The following is a 25,644-nucleotide window of genomic DNA, read 5'->3' on the forward strand; positions in this document are numbered from 1 at the left end:
TCGCTGCTCATCGCCTGCCGCTGGTGGTTGATGTCGCTTGTGGGCCTTCCCACTAATGGTTGCGTAGTAGTGTGACGTTACCCCATGTTGTAAACAACAAATCAGTGCTCCACTTACTTCACTCCCATTGGTAGTCGCTCGTGAAACTCGCTGCTAATTTGCATAAAGTTAACATTTTCTCCACTTTTGTCGCGCGACTCCCGTCGCTAATCGCGCCTACATTCTGTCGCCAACGGTCACGTTCGCTCGTGTCGCCGGAAGTCGCCCAGTTTCCATTGAAATGAATGAGATCGCGTCGCTCTGCTACTGCTTGTCGTTGGCTGTCTGAATGGGGCGTTACTGTAAAACTAGCAGTACTGGTGCAAAAAAAATAAAATAAACAGACACTGGACATTTAAAATATTGTATCAGTAATCGCAATAGCTGAATTCAGTCCTGAAATTCAGTTAAAACCTGTTTACATGCGTCAATAAACCGTCTCTATGCAAAAGACTGTGTTTACATGGGATTTGGAGATTTGTCAGGTTTCTTGCAGGCAGTGAAGTCACCGCCTATAGTCATAAAAAAGGAGGCAAAAATGTTTGTCAAATCAAAAAAAATGTATGTTACTTTAAATTAAAAATTATCACAAGTTATCAAACGGTAAAAACAAAAAATCATTTTGAATTGACTTGCAAAACCATTTTTTAACAGTGTGTTAAATCTCTTCTCATGTATGCAGAACCTACCAAATATAAGACAAGTTTCTAACTTTGCAGTTTCTCCATCAACTGTTGAGAGCAGACTTTTATGCGTTACTGTACCCTTCCTGCTCACATGAACAAAACTGCGAGAAACCCGTTCAGGCTCTTTTCATTCAACGTGAAATTGGGTTAATGGGTGGAAATCTACCTGTACCGATTGGATTGTGCTTAAGCCGTTTACTTAGGCCCATTGCACCTCCGTTTACAGGCCATTAAAAGTTTAGCATGATCCTGTTATTTTATAGTTTTATTCTGTAAAGACAAAGACTTGATAATGTTTAACCTTCATTTAACTTTGAACAAACTGTTGCTACACTGTAAAAATTTATACGCTGGATTTACTTAAAAATATAGTGCATCATTTTTGCCTCCAAGTACGTTTTACTTGAAATTTAAAAATGAAAAATGAAGTAAACCCAGTCTTAGTACACAACCACTTTCATTTGCCAGCACAGCTGCTATAAGCCGCTGAAGCTCTGCCGTTGAGTCTACAGGTAAACCTTTGAAAGCATTTCCCCACTCACTTACTATTACAGTTATAGTCTGTAACAGATCCACAAACAGTCTTCTCTCTCTGTATGTATGTGTGTGTGTGTGTGTGTATGCTTTGCTACTGATGCTGTTGTATCAGATACAGTCGAGCTGTAAAGCAACAGAAAGGTTGCAGCCTGCACTGAGGTTCAGTTTCTTTAACTTCATCCTCATCTCTTTTGTGCTGCTTTGCTTCTGCTCCTCCTTGTCGGGTGGTGGCGGTTGTGCGTAGCGTCATCAGACGCTATCAGTGTCTGCTGTAGACTGTAGCAATACAAAGAGACCCTCATTCAGGAGAGATTTCTTTTCAATAGCAGGCTGTTGGTCTATCCACCTGGGAGTCGTGGCAAGTGATGTCATAAAATGCAGTCAGTAGCACCCCAGATGCAGAACGGTTAACTTCTGCTTATCACAGGGTAACATTACAAATAAATCCATGAATGGACTTGAAAAGCACAGCTTAGAAATCAGTTGCCTGAGACAGTTTCATATTTAAAAAACAGTATTAGATTGGTCAATCACGGCACTCCCAATCAGGAAAGTATTTTAAGGTTTTACTCATGTCATGTCAGCTTGGCCTCTAGCAAAAATACCCAAATATTCAGCCTAAAAATAAAAATGAGCCCATATATTACTCACCATAGATGTATATGACTTGCTTCTTTGAGCCAAACACACATATATCTAAATGGCTCTTGTCAGCGTTTTAATGGCATTGGATAGTGCCCCAATTTTAAAACTTTAGAAAGTGTGTACCCCGTTATTAAATGTCGTCCAATGTGAAGCAATGGGTTTTTATTAGGAAACATTTGTATTTCAAACTTTAAACTATGGCTGTGGATGTTCAGGAAAGGGTAGAGGTTAGGTGGATGGCTGACCTCTTGTGCGATCGCGCGATATATTGCATAATCAGCCAAAGTCCGCATATTTATGCGGGGCTGCATTTTTTCCAAATACGACGCACTTTCGCCGCATTAATTACATATTTCCGCGCACAAAATATGCGGAGCTTGCATGATTTCATAATCTCCGCATTTTCGTAGCAAAAAGTCACATATATATTAGCAGAAAGTTGAAAAATTTTGCATTTACTTCCCAAAAGCCAGCGCAGCCGTGTCCTCTATTGCCATGGGAACGTTATGAAGTGACGTGATTATGTTACATGAACATCATTGCAGCTTTTGCAAGTTTCCGCAGTTTTTGCAAGTTCCGCAATATTCGCAAATTCGCACAATTCCATCGCATAAATTGCATAAATATCCCGCATATTCCATCGCATTTTTTAAGAAAACGTGCCGCAAAATCGAGGACTTTTGCCCGCAACAATCACAAAAAAACTCCGCATTTTTCTGGAAGGACTGTCTGACCTAACATTACATGAACCCATCACTTCACCAACTGTATGGATTAGTTTTAATGGATCTGCTTTTTGGAGTTTTAAAAAGAGCCATGCTTTTATTGAATATAACTCTGTGTTCGGCAGAAAGAAGAAAGTCATATAGTCATGGCTTGGGAGTGAATAAAATGTGGGCTAATTTTCAGTTTTATTCTGCGTTTACACCAACCGCGTTTCAGGCGTCAAAATTGCGAGTACCGCGCCTAGTTTGCTATTTGAACAGTTTGAATGCATAGACGCGCGAAAAAAGCAAGCATTTGAAGCGCATCAGAGTCAGAATCCGCTTCTTGTGGGAGGGGAAAGTGCTACGCGGTTGTCTGTTTGCAAGATGGTTGATGTTGATTATGCATTTGTCGAGAGAGTTACCGTTTTGTATTTAGTCACCTTACTATAGGGGGAAAATAAACGGCGCGGGTCGATAAACATAACGTGACTCAAAATTCACTTTTGAGTCACGTTATGTTTATCGACCCGCGCCGTTTATTTACAAATTACCAGGTTGCCCAATGTCCTCACTGACACTCCGAACGAGGTCATTTTTATTCCTGTCTCTATAGAAATAAGAACTTGTGTCGTATAGCTTCGGGTGACTGCTTACAGACAATATCAAGCGTTCCTTCAGGTTGAATGAGTCACTCCGGGCAGGCTGCCGCCACAGCAGCAAGCAGGCTCCTGATTGGTTAACACGGCACGAAATTCCGCCACAGTTCAAATTTTCGAACTCGAATGTCAGCCGCAAATTCGCGCCAAATGCACAAAAAGCACTATTCGCGCATACCTCGCCAAACGCTCAATTCGCGCCATTTGCATGAACGGCTCATCTGCATCCCCCTTGACGCATCGCCCCCGGCTGGTGTAAACGCAGCATTACCGTGGGTTTACACCAAACGCGAAGCGTGCAATCGCATTGCGTTGCTCGCTCTATATTACTCGCGGGATTTAATTTGGTGTCATGCGAATTTTTCGCTCAAGTTGAATATTTTCAACTTTTTATGAGTCTTTGCATTGGCTTTGTATGTAATCTACTCGCGCAAATCGTTGAACTCGCATCTGGTGTAAACCCACAGTTAGGCTTGTGAATTATTCCTTTCCAGGTGAAATTTCATGAAAGCTTAAACTTTTGTCTCTTAACGTCACGTAAAGTCTAATTCACACCGATCTGGCAAACACCAACCAACACTGCCATTCTAACTTTAGAATAAACAAGTTTGTATGTGTTGTTGGTGTTTATCGGATCACTGTGAATTAGCCTCAACAGTTAAACACAAACATTTCTGTTTAATTTGCCATTAAAAGCCCTAAGATGACATAAAAAAACACCAACGCAACCGCAGCATGATGCAGGGACGTTACACCTCAAAATAAAATGATGGTGCATCCTTATATTATTATAAACGTGCTTCAACTCATGCATAAAAGAATGACACAAAATCTAACCAGTTTAAGGGAATGTCTGTTTGGGAGCACCATGTGTTGCTCAGAGTCCCTATAGGCTCAAGAGGGGTCAACTAAATGAGAGCGGCATACACAGGTCAACAACAACAAACCTTCCCGTGACCTTCTGTGAAACACGTTCCTCTGCACACGCATGTAGGCTGGAAAAGGAAACTCTTGCGGGAAACGTTTCCAGGGCCCGGTCGCTGAATGGCCCGATTGCCGTGGCAACGGGATCACTCCATCAGTTGAAGTGAACAGATGGTGGGTGTGCAACAGGCAACATATGTTCCAATGAGCCGAGGCCATTACTACAGATGGAGGGTGGGAAGGAGGCAGGCTCTGAAACATAACCTGACATTTCCTCCTCATTTGGCACCGCATTGTTACGTATCACAAAGAGAGATTAGCCCGAAGCAGTGAATAGCAGCGCAAAATCTCTTTAAAGGCAAATAGTCTCTCGCATTTCTCCACACACTTTACTTAACCAGGCCTTTAGGTGGACGGGCCGTATTTCATGCGGTGGGCCGGGACAGAGGAGGGTCGAACTGTTCACTCCGACTGATATACAGCTGTCTTGGTGAAATTTTATGCCATTTTTGAGGGCTTGTTTTACAAGACTTGGATTGTAATGCCTTCACGTACAGCAACAGGTCACTTCAGCAATGTTGTACAGGATTGAATCAAACTGCTACACTTAAAGTCAACATGAATGCAAAAACAGATTTACTTTCTTAATGGGACAAGTTACCCAAAAACATCTCCATTTAATTAACTTCATGTTTTCCTAACCTTTATGCTGAAAAAAGGATTTTTAAAAAAAAAAAACTTTACACATTTGAGCCACATTTTATTAGTTGTTAATAAGAGATGATAGTAGCTCTTTAAGGGATATTCCAGCCAAAAATCATACCCATGATTTATTCACCCTCGAGGTATCTGACCATCATCAAGCACAATGGAAGTTATATTAAAAAAAATCAATGCTTATTTTAAGCTTTATAACAATAGTCATAAGGGATCAGGGAATAAAGCCCAAGTTATAGTCGTACATAGCCTGACGTGTACCTTGCCAAAATATTAACAGCGTGTCCGTTCTTTGCAGACTGCAAGCGCTGTGATTGGTCCACTAGAACCCCTCCTGTCAGGTTAAAAAACGGCATCATAGGTATTTTTCTTTTGCGACAGTGAGTACAAAGATGGGCCAAGTTGAGGAGTGAACTTCTGAGTTTAAAGACCAAAAAAGTGCATCCATCCTACATAGATGTAATGCACACGGCTCCAGTGGGTAAATAAAGGACATCTGAGGGTAATCAATGCGATTTTGTAAGAAAAATATTAATATTTAAACGTTATAAACTATAATTAACTAGCTTAATGCTTTCGTTATCTCTCTGCCTCTGCCAGAAAGTTCAAACTAACCTCCACCGTCAATGTCCCGGGCAAACATGCGTTATGGGAAATTTAGTTCAAAACTTCTAACGATGCGATTACTTTGATTTGTTAACTATTTACACCAAATATTCACAGTGCATATTGAACAAATGTATTCCTAGTTTAAAAATATAAGACTATTTATCGAACTTCAATAAATAAAAACCGTTAAGAGTTACTTACCAAATCAGGGCTGATGATAAGACGGCGCTTAAATTCGCAATGAAATTGAAATGAAAAACTATATATATATTTTTTTAATATTGTGGTATTATTAACAAATGACTTGTCTGTGAGTTTTATTATTTTTAAAAAATTAGTGTGTGCTCATAATCTTTAATCAAAAATGCAAATCTCCGCCCCTCCTCAAAACGATCTCTCTTCACTTCCGGTCATATGGTATGGCAGGTGGGCGGGGTCCGGGAGAAGATCGCAGCGATTAGCAATTAGCAACACGACCCAACTTCAAACAATCCAATGAGATCTCGATGGACAAATTCAAATCCAGCCCTGCCTTATTTCATTTCAGAAGCCGTTTCATTAGGATATACATCACCACGGGGAAAATAAGGCAATCGCTACTTCCATTTCATGGCAACTTTAAGAATAAGACTAATGAAAATAACTGAGGTAGTTGTGATTTGAAGCGGGGCGGTAAAATTGGACATTAAAAACAAATTAAACTGTGTTCCACATCCACACGTGCTGGCAAAAACTTTTCGCATCAGGGCAAATTCAAGATGGCTGACTCCACTGTCCTGAGGGAGAGTTAAGACCCACCCACCAGAACGTCAATAACGTCATGACACTACTGTATGGTTCATAAACTTTTTTAAACGTTCCACAGAAATTAGCTATAAAATATTGAGCCCTATTCAATTAAAGTGGCATAAATCTCAACACAGCTCAGTACTTTATAGTTTGGTCAACTGCATAACGACATTTGACTGTTATGACCTTATTAGTTGTGAGCTAGAACAACTGTTTGGGATTACAGTGTAGCTTGATATTTGGCTGGAGTATCCCTTTACCATGTTGTTTTGTTAAAAATAATAGTTTTCTATGAAATCATTATTTAGGTAACTAGTGTTTGCTTTATGCACCAAACGATTTTTTACATCTTATAAGATTTTCAAAATGTGATAGATCACAAACATGAGTATAAAAATCATAGATTTAACCGTTTTGCTCCTATAGTGTGTGTGTCATGATCAAAGATAGCACACCACACATGAACAGATTTTCAACCAGAGTCTCGACTGTGAACACAGGAAATCTCGCAAAATCTCGCGAGACTTCAGAATTAGCAAGGCGGATAATATACAGGAAGAAATTTCAATGATAGTGTTTGAAATTATTTTCACAGACAATTCAAGGGGAGAAAAGAAAAGGGTTTGGGTGAAGTCATGGAGACATCTGGAACATGGTCTGTACAAGTTCACTTTGCATCAACTTTACTTTGTGCTGCGCTATGATTGCTTCCATCTTCCATCATCTCTCTTTCTGATTGGATATTGTTTAATTTCACGTGATAATCTCAAGAGCGAGCGCTTTTGTCTTCTTTCTGATCGTAAATATTAAACGTGTTTAATATTTACGATTCGCAATCGAGGCGGCTTCAACGTTCTCACAATCAGGTTCGACACTCTTAACACACCTCACACCAAGGAAAAATATGATAAAATAATCTGTAGAACCATCAAGATAATCGGGACACAGCTAGGATTGTCGGAAGTGGGGAAATCGGCCGAAAATCAGCTCGATTATCTTTTGGTGTGTACCCAGCATAAGTAAACATGGACCCTGCTGACCACATCTTACACTCTTAAACATAAAGGTGCAACACAATCCCATAGAACTACTATACTTGGCAGTATGGATCCATGAAGCTACTCCATGAAGAACCAAAAACAATAGTTTGTCAATAGTATTGCTGTTTGAAAAAAAAACGTTTATAGCATCTTTGTTTTTCTCTGTAATATAAAAAGTAAATGTCAAAAATACAGTTTTATGTATATTTCGGTGGAGAATAAAGTTAATTCAATGATTTCCTGTGTTAAAATATCTTTTAAGTACACCATGAACCCTAAAGTAAGTGAACTAAACAAAGTACAGTCTACACCAGTGGTCTCCAACATGGTGCCCGTCGGAGTCTGTGAGGTGCCCACCAAAGCACATTCTATTAATAGTGTCAATTATAATATTTATTTATTAATTTTTTTATATTAGCTTGGCTCCTTAACATTTTAAACAATGCTAAAATATATCAACAAGTAAAATAACTTCCAGAAACCAATGATCAAAGTTTATAAAGTTAAAATATAAATGTACTCCATTCAAAAACCCACTTTGCCTCAGAAGACATTAAATAATGGATTAGTTTCTGATGGATGGATGGATGCACTTTTTGGAGGTTTAAAAATGGGGCACTATTCAATTCTAATTGTAAAGCTGAAAAAACTGGATATTATTTAATGTAACTCTGACTGTGGTTGCCTGGAAGAAGAAAGCCATATGGGTGATTCTCACGAAAACTTGGTTTTAAAAATGTCAAGCATGAAAATGTAAAAATTGCTTAAATTAACTTTTTTTCCCACCAGACATTGAAAAACAAAGTCTGGAGTAAATGGGAACATTCATTTAAAAACTTTTACTTATCATTTAACACTTTTTGTAACATCATTTAAAAAATTTGTCTTAAAAAATCTCATTACCGCAACAGTCAGAAAACATCAACACTGACATATTTTCAAAATGACATAACAAACCTGAAAGAACATAATTTGGAGATTCTGCACATGCATTTAAAATCAAAGTATTATGCTTCTATTAATTAAATTAACATTTAATAAGCATCTGTTGCTGTAATGATAATCAAAATGTTGTGTAAGCATTCTGACAAGACAATATTTCAAATTAACTGTAAAAAAATGATCTTACCTGGTAGCCATCTTGAAGTAACTGGTCCATGTGCTTGGTCACTCAAAATCAAACTTTATTAAAATTCTGTATGTGTGCTTAAACTGTTCTCAAAAAGTGTTGCGGAGGATGAGAACATCAGGCATGGACACATCATTTTCCTAATTTTTCTTCATTATTATTATACAAGAATATTCAGTAAATATTTTTTCTGTCATCTAAAGTAGTCTAGCAAAACATCCATTTATTTTTTTCTTAATATTTTTGTGTTAATTTGATTAAATTACAACATAACGCATGTTCAAACACAGCCGGACACATTGCGGTAATGAGAATTTCAGCAGAAAATGAGATAAAATTTACAATTATAAATACTTATGTTGAAATCACACATTGTGCAAGGTAGAACACAGTATTGTGTTAATTCTGATGCTTTTTAATGTTACTATATTACACATTTTAAAGCTAAAATCATTAGTGCCGTGGTGTTTCAATGGTTTCGTGAGAATCACCCATATAGATCCAGGATGGGTTGAAGGTAAATAAAATTTGGCCTGATTTTTTTTTGGGGGGGGGGTGAACCACTCCTTTAATAACAAATGTTACGTTTTTTCAACTAAAAATAAATACACTACTTTTTTATGCAATCAGTTTCCTCACTATTAACAGCTCTATACAACTTTTTTTTTCTCCCAGCAGTTGTTTATTTTTCTTTTGTTGGTTTGCATCTCTGTGCGAGTCCATACACAATTACGACAAAACTAAATCTGGGGTCGGTTCCTGCCTTCACTATTCATAGCTCCTGCCATGAATATCAGTGGCTATATATGTAGTCATTAAACTTGACTATTTTAAGAAACATGCTAATTTAAAGCAGGGGTCTCAAAAGAGTCCCAGTAGCAAATCATACCTGATGTTACTGTAATATTAGACTGTTGTTTAGTTTTTAACTCAGGAAGCAATTACACATCTTTTCGAGACAGTAACCGTGGGTAATTTTTAACTGCAGAACCGCGTTGTTTTGACTCAAGAAACCATAGTCATGTCATAGGAGGGTGGTTATTACAGAAATACATCCAGACTATAATTATCATCATTACCACCATCATTATCAAGCGAATAGCTTCATGTCCTCGTGGTGTCTGATTACATTATTATTATCATGAAAACACAGCAAGTTTGTTTTGGGATTAAAAGAAGCAAAACCAGAATGTGAATTACTGGAGGGGTTATGACCAGCACTATTAAGTGTTTAAAGCCCCCCAAAGAAAGTCAAAACAAAAGATTGGAGGCGTCTTAAGAAGTACTTGCATTACGCAGTTTTAATTCTACGTATTACAAACAACAAACCACAAAGATTAGATTATAAATAAGTTACATATCCAAAACCATAGATTTTCACTGCCACCAAACATTCATCAGAAACACAACGTCAAATCACGTTCGCCTGAGTCATATCAGCATACAAACAGGTAGTGTAGTGTATCACAAAACACTTTCACAAGTGTTTTTGTTTGTTATGGGTTACAAAAGACATCATCTCTGAACACACTGAGCAGGACACCTAAACTATATAAGCTTCCAGAAACTAGAATGTCGCACCCACATGGGGGGAAAACTCCTCACCCCCAATCTCACTTCTTCATTACAGTCCAGACCCTCTGTCCCCAAAACAGACCCCGAACCCAAAGCAGCAAAGCAGAGAAAATGAATATGTGTGTGTGAGAGTTCCAGATAATCGTTGGCTCCGTCGTGCCTGCTGTTTCTCCATTCAGCTCTCTGTGAAGGAAACAGCGATGACAGGGTGCCAAAGTCTGGCTTCTTGTGGCAGCGTGCGTCCCAACCTCCACCACACAGCGCCTGCTGCAACAAGCGCTGCATTCCCCACTGAGGCTGCAGAGACGAGCGCCTCCCAAACCTTTACGGGCCGGCACGCAAACTCCGAGCTGTGACCGCACGGGGCCATCAGAATAGAGTCTATATTTACCATTAGAGCACCCTCACATACACGCATTCAAACGTAAGCTATAATTAAACAGATGAAAAGGACAATGCGTTGAAGTGTTGCTAATCTAGTGCTTTTATTTATTTAGTTAAAAAGAGGACCGGGATACACAATCAGCATGTGGCCCGTGCCAAGACCGAGCTGTCTCTGAACAAACAGATTTAGAACTGAAGCATAACACTGCTGCGGAAATAATTTCGTACATTTATAAATAAGTTCATTCAATTTTACATTTGCATAAGAAACCCCTGTGTAACTGTTCTAGGATGAAGAGTTTTTAGTCCAAATTCTGTCCAGTCTATATTTCGAACGTAGCATTAGTGTGATTATTATAGTTTGTGATATTTTAATTTAATTTACTTACCTCGTACCTAACTGTTATAGTACTTATCAACCTAAGCTACTGTATGTAAAGGCTAAAAAAGCAATTTCATGCATTCTGACTTATTAACACTGTTTAAGAGTTGGATTCCTCGTGCTAAATATAAGCCCCTTTTCACAAAGAGATTTCGGAAAATACGTCTGGGATTTGTCCGGTATCGTTTAATTTTTGGTCAATTATGATTTTCCGGAATCAGTGCGTCCATTCGCACACATACCGCAAAGATCACGTAAAGACACGTGACATTTTCTCCACAGCGTCTTAAGTTTAGTAATTATCCGTGTATTCTCTCGAGAGAAACCATGCACATGCATTTTTGTTTAAGATAAGATGATAATGAGGCGCTGTTCTGTCATGCTGGTGAATGATTTCCTCTTTACTACGGCACGCCCTTTACGGCATTGTTTCTGCGTCTTGTTCACACAGAATGTTTTCTGTGTATGTTACGGTAATGTTACTGGGTCCTCTTTACGCTAGTGATCCCACAACGTTTACAGGACATTTACAGAAACCTCTCTACAAATTTTACGGAAATGTTCTGGGACCAAAGTGCTGAATGGTGTTAGGCAAAGTGTCAAAAAAAGTATTTCTGTGGCGAATGCACCTCGCCAGAGTTCGTACAAGTTTTGGAAAGTTTTTTAATGTGCAATTTCAGTAAAGTGTACGTACTTATAAGGGCACACGCACACATCAACCAATAGCTGACACGAAATCAACGTCACCAGAGAAGTGTGTTTGTGTGTTTGTGAGGGAAATTGAAGCTTGTTCAGCTTTCCAATGAACCCAGCATTATGGAAACAATAGATTTAGTTTGTTTATATGGAGAGTTGTGTGTGTTTGTTTAACGCTAATTTCGTTCAAATGGGGGGGTCTCAACCAGGTCATGAGTCGCAGGCGCCAAGTAAAACCACATTAAATGTGTGTTTTGTTGGCAATCGGCACGTAAGTGGATATAATGTAAACGGCGCAAATATGTGGTGAATCATACGCTATCCAGAAATAGTAGGGGTGCACCGATAAATGCTTGCTATGCTTCTCAATGAATGACGGTGAAATGCTGCTACATTCAAAAGCAGAACGAAGAACCATACACACGCAGCTCCAGGAAATGTCTTAAGGATATATTTATATTGCTGTTCTTCAAACCTTTTCAGGTATTTTCATGATAATTAAGAATATCTATAATAAATATGTTTGACGAGTGTTGCTTTTTCAAATGCATGTTACAAACGACTCAAACTAACAGTGATTTCAGATCAATAAGGACTTGCTGATCAAAAGCCAAAGTACATGAAATAGCTGTGGATAATATTGGCGGTGTGATACAGAATAGTTATCGGCCTTTATCGTTGCATCCCTTAGAAAGAGTGGGATAATGTTTTGGGTGTGTTGCTTGCTCGTGATTCGCTCCTCCCACGGAACGCCTCCAGGTTTGTCCGGAAACCTAGTAGGGCTGATCGGTCTTTTATAAATCTGATAAAACTAAAGGCTCTTCGGAGATATGAAAAATGTAATACTACAATATAGGTACTTATACATGAGATAAGCAAAAACAACGTGCATGCTTTAATCATTTTATAACTTGATAAATTGTAAGCTTAGTAAACATTTTCTTTTATCTTTCTGTTTTCTATTATGTATATGCAACTGTTCCACTAGAATTATTTGGATGACTACAAAATGAGTATTATTTATTTTATTGTTATAATATTCTATAATATTTTATTTTAATTATACTAAACTTAAAATAGCCAGTAATAATGTACACAAGCTGATTTGAATTACACTTGGTTTATATGAAGAGTTTCATTGCAAAACGAGATAAATCCGTTTTTAACATTTTTGTCAAAACATGTTTATTATTATGTTATTATGTTATTATTTTGTTTTATTGGTGCTACTTCAAAACAAACCAACTGCAGTTGAATTGATATTAATTGGAATGCACAAAAATCTTTTGGCTCTATTTTCTGCCATACCTATACGCTGTATGGATGCCAAGCCAAATCATGTGTTTATCGAGCAGTGTTTTTCATTCCTGTGGGTTTCGTTCTCTTTAGATAAGGGGAAGAGCTGTGCTTTGACCACTTAAGCTGTGGACCTCTCTCCATATCCTGGATCACCTGTTTAACAATACCTAGCAGAAAAACTTATGGCCTTATTGGTCCTGTTTACACCTGGTATTAGTATGTGCCTTAGCCAATCGGATCACAAGCGGACAACGCTAAATACAGGTGTAAACAGGGTGTGAAAATTTTGAGCTTGACCACTTCTGACCACATTCAAAGGTAAAAACGCATTCAACCGGATTGCTTATGGGGTGTAGACGCTAATGTGTTCGAACAGCCACAAAAGACCGCCTACTCTAAGCTTATTGATATAATGTGTGATGTACGATGTCGATGTGTATTTGAAAAGGTCTTTAGGCTGAAAACTAAAGCGGCTGCTCTTTGCCTATTTCATTTGTGTTTCATTTTGCGAGCGTTTGAAAGTTGGGTCATCTTATTTTCTCCAATTGCTTTTACTTTGAGACCATCCCCTCAAAGTAATCTGGACAAAAGCTGTCGAAAGTGGACAAAAGAGACGGATTAAAACACCAGGTGTGAACGGGAATGTGCCTCTCTCGTCCACTTGTGATCCGATCGACCAAAAGCATCTTAATACCAGGTGTAAATGTGTTAGTAAGAAATCATACTAAGAAGTCAGGATCATTTTTTGTGCTTTTGTAATCAGATGCATGAATTACAAACATCACAGGGGCTTTTTGTTATACGACATAACATACATGATTAAGCATGAAGTTGTTTATGTAACATTTGTATGGAAGACAGACATCGAACTGAGCATCAATACAACAATGTGGAATAATAATTGGGAACATTTTCATCCCAAAATGCCAAAACCACAATACTCTTCAATCATCCCTCATTGGTTCACTGGATCTCAACAGTTCAGTTGCTATAACACATATTCATTAACAACTGTTTATGGTTTATTGACTATCCCATTGTGTGTCGAGTTGGACAAACAGTCTTTGCCAAACCAGCTGAAAGGTTGGAGATCATCTGAGACTAATCAGGGTCTGAGCTAAAAATTCATCATGAATGGGTTTGGCACACAATTTTAGGAAGCTTCCATTTTGGTCACTGATTCATATCATCCACACGGAGGAGAAAAAAGGCTGTACAATATAATTCAGTGACTAAAATGGGACAGTGGAGACATCTAAATGAAGTTCTCAATCATAGTGAATGCTTTAACTTGAACAACAAGTGCTGCATGGTTTTATTTGAGCCACGAATGACAGCTGTCTTCACATGAAGCTAGAAATTCATTTTCATCAGTCAGTGGAAATCAGTTAGTTTTGAGAATGAGGCCATCTAAAGCAAAATAAAGAAAAGTTAAAGCCGTCAACAAATGTCAAATAATTTCATGGTTTATAAGCAGAATGCTGATAATTTAAAATGATGGTTTTGATGCTGGTTGGTCAATATTTACAATACTGTATGCTATTTTGATGTTATATTCACAATATAGCAAGCTTAGGCCCAGCTTCTGTGTCTCATTGCACAGCAGATATTTTTGTTGTACTGCAACATTTTGTTACAGTTTGCAAGTCTTATAATTAACTACTACTACTACTAACTAAATGCCTAATAAAAAAAATAGTTCACTAAAATCGTGCTATTAAAGAAATATTCCACTTTCATTAAAAAAAATCCTGATAATTTACTCACCCCCATGTCATCCAAGATGTTTGTTTTCTTTGTCAAGTCAAAAAGAAATTCAGTTTTTTTGATGAAAACATTTCAGGATTTTTCTCCATATAGTGGACTTTAGTGGACCTCAACAGTTTACAGTTTTAATGCAGTTTAAAATTGCAGGCTTAAAGGGCTCTAAACAATGTCAACCGAGGCATAAAAGTCTCATCCAGCAAAACGATCATCACTTTCACAAAGAAAAAATAAGTACTTTTAAACCACAACTTCTTGTCTTGCGCTAGCCGTGTGATGCACCAGCGCAACCTTACTTATTACGTAATCACATGAAAAGGTCACGTGTTAAATATGTAATAAGCACACTTGCGGACTATTTTAAACAATAAACTGACACAAAGACATTAATTTGTATCATTCCACATACAACAACGTCTGAATGGTCCTCTTTCTACTCATTTGTAAACACTGGAGCAGTAGTTTCTTATACGTCACATGCGTGACCTTTCAACGTGATCACACAATATGCAAGGTCACGCTGGCGCATCACACAGCCAGCGCAAGACGAGAAATTTTAGTTTAGAAGTACTTTTTTGGCGGGGGCCAAAATGACAATCGTTTTGCTAGATAAGACACTTATGCCTCGGTTGGGATCGTTGAGAGCCCTTTGAAGCTGCATTGAAATTACAATTTTAAACTGCATTGAAATTGTAAGCGGTTAAGTCCACTATTGGCGCATTTCCTTTGCATAGTACCCCACGGTTTGGTTTGGTTTAGGTCGGGTCAGCTCACCTCACTTTGGCGTGGTTAGTTTTTCCATTGAGTTTAGTATCACTTCGCAGTGGGAGGGATTATAGGCGTGTCGTTATATTTGCGCTGTCTACTGCTGTGACATCATACAAGTGAAAGCGTCGTTGTACATTCACATACATTTATTTATTTCTCAGTCCGCCACAAAATTAAAATTGACCACCACAAATAGATGTTTGCACATCGCGTTTATCACTACTTCTGTATCACATGACAGTTTCTGTACAAACACCTGTGACGTTAAGTCAACGTGCTCCGCTGAGCCTCATTAAGTTGCATTTAAGCATATATGTGGACGTGCGTGTCACGAATGTGCTGCTACAAACTGCAAGTCTGGAAAAAACTGTTATGGTGTTCCTGATTCTCAACCTGTGGATGTTTTTCATCACTAAAATGGAGTTTGGGAACTTACGGCAGAGCACAGATGACAACAGGTTTGCTCGAGACAGCACAAGCTAGCATGAAGGTAAAGCTAATCTTTTACATTATAGGGATTACGCTGGTGTTGACGATTCTCTCAGACCAATCAGTGATCTACAGTGTTTTCACATCACGTTTTGGTATCAGCTCGGGTCGCTTGGAACCCCAACCGAGGTGGTACTAAAAAAAGTATTGGGTACTACGTACTGCCCCCAAAAGTAAGCTAACCCAAACCAAACCTAACCGTGGGGTACTATGCAATGGAAAAGTGCCATAAATGGAGAAAAATTCCCGGAATGTTTTCCTAAAAAAACTTACATCTCTTCTCGACTGAACAAAGAAAGACATAAACATCTTGGATGACATGAGGGTAAGTTATCAGAATTTTTTTATTATGAAAGTGCAATATTTCGTTAAGGTTAATGTCACTCACAAATGCCAAAGAGAAATGATTCTTACATGTCACACGACCAACCATGGCATGTCAAGCATCTGGCATATTTTCTTGTAAATAAGCATTTTTTTATCAGATTCTTAACTGATTCTGCCAACAAAGCTGTCTTTCTGAATGACCTGGGGCCAGAATTAAGCAAATTTGAAATTATTTGATGAACGTATTATATGCGCCAAGAGCATTCTGTTAATATCATTATCTCATTTTTGACTAATGATGGCATTCAGTGGCTTTTGCATCTAGCTTTTCATCTTTAACTAGATGAACAATTAATTCATTTCTACATTTAAGTTGTTATATTACTTCAGGGGATTTAGAGCATGAGATTTTTCATGCGTCCCAGCATGGCAACATTTTTGGGGTAACTATTTCTTTAAATATAGGATCGAATAAATATTAAGTTCATTTAGACTCACCTTGGTGCAAGCTGATACCTTCCTCTATTTGAATGTCTAAGTCTTGGCCTATAACCTACGGTTAAAGGAAAATATCCCATTTACAATTGCATTTACATTAATGACAAATGTATGTTTTCATATGATCCTCACTGTTCGTTCCTTATAATCCTTTATTATATGATGTTTGTCCTGTGTAATGTGATGTACCTTGCTGGTAGCGTGTGGGATCTCTGGGCTGTTGGCTGAACTCCAGACGTGCGGTATGGTGAGGTTGGGGTCGTCTTTCTCCATGCAGATCATCAACATCGACGGGCCTCACTGTGGGAACAGAAGAAATGTTTAAAGCGGTTTTAATTGAGGGTTCGACTCTCTCAGAATTAGTATTTGCAGCGGAGCATCACTGGAAACACAAAACGTGCAATTCTCTGAAGCCGGAGCGTCACCGCCGCGTCCCCAGAATACTGAGGCAATGATTACTGCCTCGTATGCAGACATAAATTAAAACCAGACTTTTTTATGTGCCGTCCACCCCGACAGGATCGTGCAGTTGACACTTTGGATTATTCGAGATTCAAAACAGTCCTCTCAGAGGAATAACAGGACCGATTAAAATGAGTAAGATTAGTAAGTAGAAAAGATGTGTGAAGAGAATAACAGATTTAACACCAATAGGAAACATAAGCTCTCATTTATTCTTCTGGGTTCCCGTCGGTTTTGAAGGGGGACGCGGTGTTACTGCTTAAGATTTTTAATCTTTTCAAAGCACAAGCAGTTCATACTAAATTCCTTGAAGATATGCATATGACAAAACACAAAAAATCATTTCAGTTTTTTTTTCTGTGAATACATTGCGATTCAAAACATAAGCAGTGGCCCATAATCTGAACACTCCATTTGCCTCCAAGACACAACATGAGCAGTTCATAAGCTGTTCAACATCAAGGGGGGAAACCAGATGGAGACAATTTCACCATAAGGTCTCTTTTCATCTTAGAACAGAACCACAAAACTCTGGATGGTAGTAAAAAGCAAAAGGGGCTCAAAAGTTTGTAACAGTCACCACGTTATAATTTTGTTGTCTTGTTGTGTTACTTAATATAGATCACGTCCTATAAAAAGCAACCCCGAATTATTCTTGTTATAACAAAGCACATCCCCTCTATCTATAGTAGTGCGCTAGACAGACTGTTTGCACTGTTACAGAGCAGATGAAGACTGCTGGGTATTTGGTTTATGCGCAAGTAACCTAGACGTCTCGGCACGTAATCCATTTGTTTGAGTCATAAGCGGGGCCACACAGAAACTGTGCCCACAAAAGACTCGGGAGATTTACACAGAATTCTAAAGCGAGTTAAACGCATATTTTTACCCGTCACCCACGGCTTGTGTTTGTTTATTAACCATCTATGGGTTAAATAAGTGTGCTCCGTTTAATCACCACAGATGTGCAAAATATACTATTTATTATGGCAGAAAATATTTAGAATACTTGTTTGATAACAGTAATTTAAAGTTTCCATTTGATAACGCTATAGTGGCGCAAAAACACACAACAATTTTCCCTAAAATATAGATTTCACGGTTTGTGATTGACAATAAGAATTCATTACAATGAAGTGAGAGTAAAGGAAGCTTTGTGTGATTTATTGTGACCGCACCCTCGCCGTAGTGAAGTCTGCGCGGTCGGCTGTGGACGGATGTGCCGCGCCTCCTACAAGCTTCCAATACCACAGCTCTAATGGACACAAACAAAGACATCCAGGTGGGCTAAAAAAGACAAAAAACACAATGAAAATAAGTAGACGATTCATATAGTCTCAATTCAACATGCAGCAGTTTGTATTGTACACTGTGTACATATAATTCAGTAAAATCATACAGTGGCCTGACAGAAGATTATAACATAAATCTCAAAATGAAGATGTAAAGCTATATTTATACACTTTTACGTAAACTTATTTTAAGATTAAAAGCATCAAAAAGTTTGATTTCAGTCATTGATTTCAATCTTTGCTGTAATCTTACTCAATATTAAAGATATAGGGCCCTATATTAACGATAAGCGCATTGTCTAATAGCGCACAGCGCAACGTCTAAATGGGCGTGTCCGAATCCACTTTTGCTAATTTAACGACGGGAAAAATGGTTTGTGCGCCGAGCGCATGATCGAAAAGGGTTGGTCCTATTTTTTTAATGAGTAATGGGAGTATTTTGGACGTAACGTGCAATAAACCAATTAGAGTCTCAGCTCTCATCCCCTTTAAAAGCCAGTTGCGCTGGCGCTATGTCTAATCCCTATTTAGATGACGGACTTTGTAAACTGAAAAACTAAGCGGAGGAAAAAGATCCCCAGTTTAAGATTAATCTTAAATAATTTTGTTGTTTTTCACTTTTTTTTCATTAAAACCTTTAAAAATCGTTTTCTTTTAGTCATGGCTTTTAATTGCTTTAAATGTATGGCTATCCAATATCATCAAAAAATTATTAACAAGTATGTAAGAAAAGGTTTGTACTGTAAAAATACTTTATTTGTAACAAACAGGAGATAAAGAATTTACAAACAGCTCTCCGCAAGGTTCAGCACTTGGACAGCGTCAGTTTTTTTAAGCATTACTTAAAAATGTTTCTCTTCTCACCATATCCACAGGTACAGAGTCATCATATACAATAAATCTGTGAGGTTGCATTAAAAAAAAAAAAACATTTAAAAACAGACGCATTTGTTTAAAGCAAAGCATTTATTTACTTACCAGGCTGCAGGTGAAGCAGCTCCTTTGTGCCTTCTAACGTCTCATAATTACTCCTCATTTATGTCCAAGAGACTCAATAATAATCTTTTACATTCAATCCTTTAATTTTTCATATTTAAAAGCGTTTTTGTGCTGCTGCGCATTCATGTATGTAATAAGCAAACCCACGTTGTCGTCCCGTTTAGGCGCATATTACTAATGCGCTCTTTAAATAACATAAAACATATTGCACCATTGACTTTAGACTTACGACCAGGTTTTTGTTAGTCAATGGCGTAGTCTATTTTAGTTGCCTCAAAATAGCAACGCGCCAACAATGCGCCTGAACACACCTCGTTTTCAGACCAGAAAGCCCATGGGCGCAAAAGGGGCACAAATGCATTTGCTATTTAAACGACGTGGCGCTAAACGTGAAAATTATAATTGCGCAGGGTGGAAACTAGCAAAAGACACTAGCGTCGCGCATTGCGCCGGGTGTAAGATAGAGCCCATAGAGGTTATAATTTCACACAATGTTCTTTACGTTATTTAGGATGATTTTATGTAGCAAACAGTAAATCACAAAGACTTGGGTTTTCACAGACTGGGTCACAAATGGGCTAAAATGACCTTGATACCAGTTGGTAAAGAGTCAAAAACGGCCCAAAATAGTAAACTGAGTTCTGAGAAAAGCTTTTGCAGAAATAGTTTTATGCAATACAAGACATTTTTAGTGTGGCTAGTTTATAGTGTTTTAATACTTTCTGGTGTAAATAAAAAATCAAGGCTTATTTACACTGTCTGAACAGAGACCTTGAGAACTAGTTCCTGTTTGCACATTTATTATTGCGAATCCATGTTTATATGCATGGATTAAAAGAAAATGTATTTAGACGTTGTGGTCCTTGAAATCTGCCAAAACATCACAGCAAACAAAAACCAAAGAGATTCTGTAAACGTTTTCCAGTAATCGAAGGGCTAGTAAACAAAAGTAAAACAAAATCTAGTAAACAAAATATGTGTGGGCCAAACAATGACCTGATTTTAATTTAGTGTGTTAATAGTCTTTTCTTTTAAAAGCCTCAAATTCAGGGTGCATAACGTTTTCGGATCCTGACATTCACAGACGCATGTGACCACCACCATATCTGTGGAGGGGGTTGGGGTTGTAAAACAGGGATTGTAAACTACATGTGGCTTCATTAACACAGATAACGTAAAGCATGTTTATCTGAAGTTCAGTTAATACAGAAGTAATACTTGTGTTACTGAAATCACATTTGACCGTCGTGTTCGGACCATCTATGTATAAACAAAACCTGAAACGTTCATCTTTCCTTACTTGGTTTTCTAGAAGTTTCTCATTTGGACAGCCGGAGTGAGCCTGCAGATATTTAGAATGGAAAAGCAAGCCATCAAAGGTTCTCCATGGCATGAGTTCGGCCATTTGAAAAGGGAAACCGCAAGCGCTGTTTGCTGCGATGAGGTAGGTCAGACCACGCACAAAGAGAGAGCCCAGCTGAACCGCTCTGGGGTCCACAACAGGAATCTGCATTGGGAGATACAATACAGCATGATTTAAGAAATGAACAAGAAAGCATAACACCTTTCAACAAGATAACCATCATGGATTATCAGTTCATGATGTTCCCAAAATTCAAGTAACAGCTCAAACTCATATAAAAAAACTAAAAACCTGGGCATGACAAAGTCAATGATCGATAACAAAAGAACAACAAAAATACATTCATACAGATACACTGAGCATGTGAAGGGTTTGTAAAAATATATTATAACAAACTCACTCGTGCAATTTTTAAACCATAAAACTTTCTTTCACTTCAGCAGAAGTCCTGGATGCTCTGTGAAAAAACGATGGATGCCACCAAGCTTCACCATGACATAGAGCCCTATAAATAGCTCATACTGTATGACGTGCTATACTTTAGGTCTTTAATGGACAAATTAAATGCCATTTTTTGCATTAAAATATTTTTTATTTTATAATATGTATATTAAAGGGTTAGTTCATCCCAAAATTACAATTTTATCATGAATCACTTACCCCCTTCAAATTGTCATCAGAACATATTTTTGACGAAAACCAGGAGGCTTGTGACTGTCCCATAGACTGCAGTTTCATTTTTTTTAATCAAACACAGAAAAGAATAAAATACATTACCAAAAAGGTCCATGTTTCATCAGTAGTTCAATAATAATATTATGAAGCGACAAGAACACAAAACTAACGATTTTATTCAACAAGAATTTGGTTTTTCAGTGCGCGTTTATGAGCAGGCTACGGCGCACGCTCCAACGTTTTTTATTCTTTTAATTTAAGCCATTACGCAAACATTGTAAACGGTACTTAAACAGCCCGTATAAATTCACAAATTACTTGCCAGCACATTTTGTGTCTGTACGCTGTCAACTATACTTTTTGTCGATGTATTTCATTCTTTTCTGGGCTCGATGGGGAAAATAAAACTGCAGTCTATGGGACTATCACAAGCCTCCCGGTTTACATCAAAAATATCTAAAAATGTGTTCGGAAGACAATCAAAGGACCCAGGCGTAAGTGATTTATGATAAAATTTTAATTTTGGAGTAAACTAACCCTTTAAAATACAGCACAAGACACGGTTAACTGACATAAATGATGGCACGCACTAATACTAAATTGTAATGACAGTTTGATAGTATAGACAAAAAGATTTAGCACATACGTATGTAACAAAACTTCTTATACGCTACAATCCATCACGCTCCTTAACATCACAGAACTTTAGACTTTTAAGACTTTTTAGACTTCTCTACGTCGTAGGTTATCCATAGCCTGTGCGTAGCCTGACGTGTACCTCGCAAAATTGTTAACAGCGCGTCAGTTCTACGCGGACCACAAGCGCTGTGATTGGTCCACCGGAACCCCTCCCGTCAGGTAAAAAAAGCCAAGTTGAGGAGTGATTTAACTCAAACCGCAACAAAAGTCGCTGTTTATTTACTTCTATCATTGCTGGTCTTCTCAAATCATACACAAGTTGCTGTTTCTTCTTCGTTTGTGGGTTAACTTGCCAACCTTCTTCTTCTTTGATGGTCGCGCTGCTACTGTGGTTACACGTGTGAATACTGCCTACAAGCGGCCTGCGCGTGTGTTTGCACGTCGACGTGACCAATGACGCAAAAGTATGAATGAAAACCGACGCGGAACCTACGTTGTTGCGGCTACAGCCCGATTTATAGTTGTGCGTAAACTCTACAGCGTAGGTTATCCATCTGTGTAGCCTGACGTGCAGCTTGCTAAATTTTTAACAGCGCGTCGGTTCTACGCGGACCGCAAGTGCTGTGATTGGTCCACCAGAACTGCGTCATATGTATTTCTGTTTGCCACAGTGAAAACAAAGATGAGCCAAGTTGAGGAGTGCTTTAACTCAAACCGCAACAAAAGTCGCTGTTTATTTACTTCCATCATTGCTGGTCTTCTCAAATCATACACAAGTTGCTGTTTCTTCTTCGTTTGTGGGTTAACTTGTAAGTTTCTTCTACTTTGACGTTTGCGCTGCTACTGTGGTTACACGCGTGGTTACTGCCTACCAGCGGTCTGCCCGTGTGTTTGCACGTCGACGCGGATGACGACGCAAAAGTATAAATGAAAACTGATGCGGAACCTACGTTGTCGCGGCTACACCCGATTTATAGTTGTGCGGAAGCTCTACGTCGTAGCTACGCCGTAGGTTATCCGGAGCCTGTGCATAGCTCTGTGTAGCCTGACGTGCAGCTCGCTAAATTTTTAACAGCGCGTCGGTTCTACGCGGACCACATGGGCTGTGATTGGTCCAACAGAACCCCTCCCGTCAGGTACAAAAAAACTGTGTCATAGGTATTTCTGTTTGCCACAGTGAAAACAAAGATGAGCCAAGTTAAGGAGTGATTTAACTCAAACCGCAACAAAAGTAGCTGCTTATTTACTTCCATCATTGCTGGTCTTCTCAAATCATACACAAGTTGCTGTTTCTTCTTCGTTTGTGGGTTAACTTGTACGTTTCTTCTACTTTGACGTTTGCGCTGCTACTGTGGTTACACGCGTGGTTACTGCCTACCAGCGGTCTGCCCGTGTGTTTGCACATCGACGCGGATGACGACGCAAAAGTATAATAGGATGTTCGGATAATAGGATGTTTATCCCCCCACGCCCCCACCTAACTGTCCGCTGGTCACCTGGTCCCCCACCCCCACCCCATGAGATAAGAGAGGGACTGATTAGCTTCTGTGACATCAAAACGTAAAATTGGCCTGCCACCTGCTCTGCTCTCAAACACAGCTTAGACTAAAGCAAACAAAAGAGAGGCTGGAGATAAAGCCGAGGTGACAGCAGCAGCCCGCTGACCGCGCCTTCCAGGCGCACAGATTGAAACCTGGGCCGCCGTTTGAAATATTGCGCTGTTTGTGCAGACGACTTCCTCATTGAAATTCTTCGGTTCACTTTCACGCATTAGGTTTTGAAACGAGTGTTGGCTTTGATATAACGGTTAAGACGACACGTAAAATGCTAAGCACCTTTAAAGCCGCTAATTGCTCGGCGTTGAAGTCAATAGAGCTCAGGACAATGCTGATGCCACCCTGCTGCTGTAAAGGTATAGAGCGGGACAACAAACCAGAACAGCAGCTGCTCTGAAGCATTTCAACAGTGAACAATGAAAGCTGCTCCTGCCAGATGCCAGAAGGACTCCTGGACCCCTGAGGACACGCAGCTCAATGCTAATGGCAATCCATGGCCTTGCGATCGGCTTCTGCACCTGTGCCGTACCTTAATACACATCTGCTGAATGTTACTACTGTAAACATTCATTCATGACAAGATAGGACATGTCCAAGTATTGTGTGGTGCTTAAAGTTTGGATGAACTTTCATTTTTAGATTTACTAAATAAACATGGGGTCTGTATGTGAACCCTTAGTTTTATCATGGTTGGGAATCAAGAACAGGTTCATTTTTATAACAATTTTGTGGAACTAAATTATTTTTCATGACAATCAAAATTATGAACTTATGTAAAGAAAGAAAGCACAGCCCGTCTTTACTTTGCGTAATCCTCGCAGGTTGCACACTAACCCTATCGGGTGATTCTCCCGAAATCAGACTTATGAGGTGTCATAAAAATTCGGATAAAAAAGTCAATGCAAAGTAAGAGTATCAAAATAAGAAGCATACAGTTACAACCATCTCTTCACGTACTATTTTGCACATGATTTCAAATGACATACAAACCAATTTTGTTGTATTTTCCACAATTTTCATTACCGCAACGTGTCCATGACTGGATTTGGGTTCTTTGACATGGAAATATTTATAATAAAAAAATTAAAAAAGAAGAGCTTCAGTGCATGTTATACTATAAACATTTACATTAAAGAAACATGTGGTATTTGGTAATCATTGGTAAATGTAGTGACAATAATAAGGAATATAATAGTGTCCAAAAAAAATTTTCTCATCCTCCGCAACAATTTTCAATCACTGTTTAAGCCCTCAAGGAACTAACATTTTCAAAACAAATATTTGACATTGACACTCAAGATGGCTACCATGTAAGCAGTTTTTATTTTGTTTGTCATAGTACCTAGACAACTTTTTAGTTCTCATTACCGAAACATGAGTTAGAAAATGCATATATTTAAGTTGTCATAGTACCTAGACAACTTTTTAGTTCTCATTAGCGAAACATGAGTTTGTAAATGCATATATTTAAGTTGTCATAGTACCTAGACAACTTTTTAGCTCTCATTACCAAAACATGAGTTTGTAAATGCATATATTTAAGTTGTCATAGTACCTAGACAACTTTTTAGTTCTCATTACCGAAACATGAGTTTGTAAATGCATATATTGAAGTTGTCATAGTACCTAGACAACTTTTTAGTTCTCATTACCAAAACATGAGCTTGTAAATGCATATATTTAGGTTGTCATAGTACCTAGACAACTTTTTATTTCTTATTACCGAAACATGAGTTTGTAAATGCATATATTTAAGTTGTCATAGTACCTAGACAACTTTTTAGTTCTCATTACCGAAACATGAGTTTGTAAATGCATATATTGAAGTTGTCATAGTACCTAGACAACGTTTTAGTTCTCATTACCGAAACATGAGTTTGTAAATGCATATATTGAAATTGTCATAGTACCTAGACAACTTTTTAGTTCTCATTACCGAAACATGAGCTTGTAAATGCATATATTTAAGTTGCCATAGTACCTAGACAACTTTTTATT

General features: G+C 38.4%; 1 protein-coding gene across 4 annotated transcripts in view; it reads right to left on the minus strand.

The window, feature by feature from the left end:
* Window positions 1-25,644, minus strand: part of fam120b (family with sequence similarity 120 member B) — a 64,085-nt gene that overhangs the window by 26,190 nt on the left and 12,251 nt on the right. For 3 of the 4 annotated variants that reach the window (XM_055169912.2, XM_055169911.2, XM_055169913.2), the window contains exons 7-10: window positions 20,714-20,920; window positions 18,301-18,409; window positions 16,850-16,960; window positions 16,661-16,715 (exon numbers count right to left, since the gene is read on the minus strand). In XM_055169912.2, coding sequence (XP_055025887.2) covers window positions 16,661-16,715; window positions 16,850-16,960; window positions 18,301-18,409; window positions 20,714-20,920 — 482 coding nt within the window. Of the gene's footprint in view, window positions 1-13,552; window positions 14,225-16,660; window positions 16,716-16,849; window positions 16,961-18,300; window positions 18,410-20,713; window positions 20,921-25,644 lie in introns of those variants that run through there. The other variant, XM_055169914.2, reaches the window with a different exon arrangement.

The sequence above is a fragment of the Misgurnus anguillicaudatus genome, chromosome 11, assembly GCF_027580225.2.
Source record: "Misgurnus anguillicaudatus chromosome 11, ASM2758022v2, whole genome shotgun sequence".
NCBI lineage: Eukaryota > Metazoa > Chordata > Actinopteri > Cypriniformes > Cobitidae > Misgurnus > Misgurnus anguillicaudatus.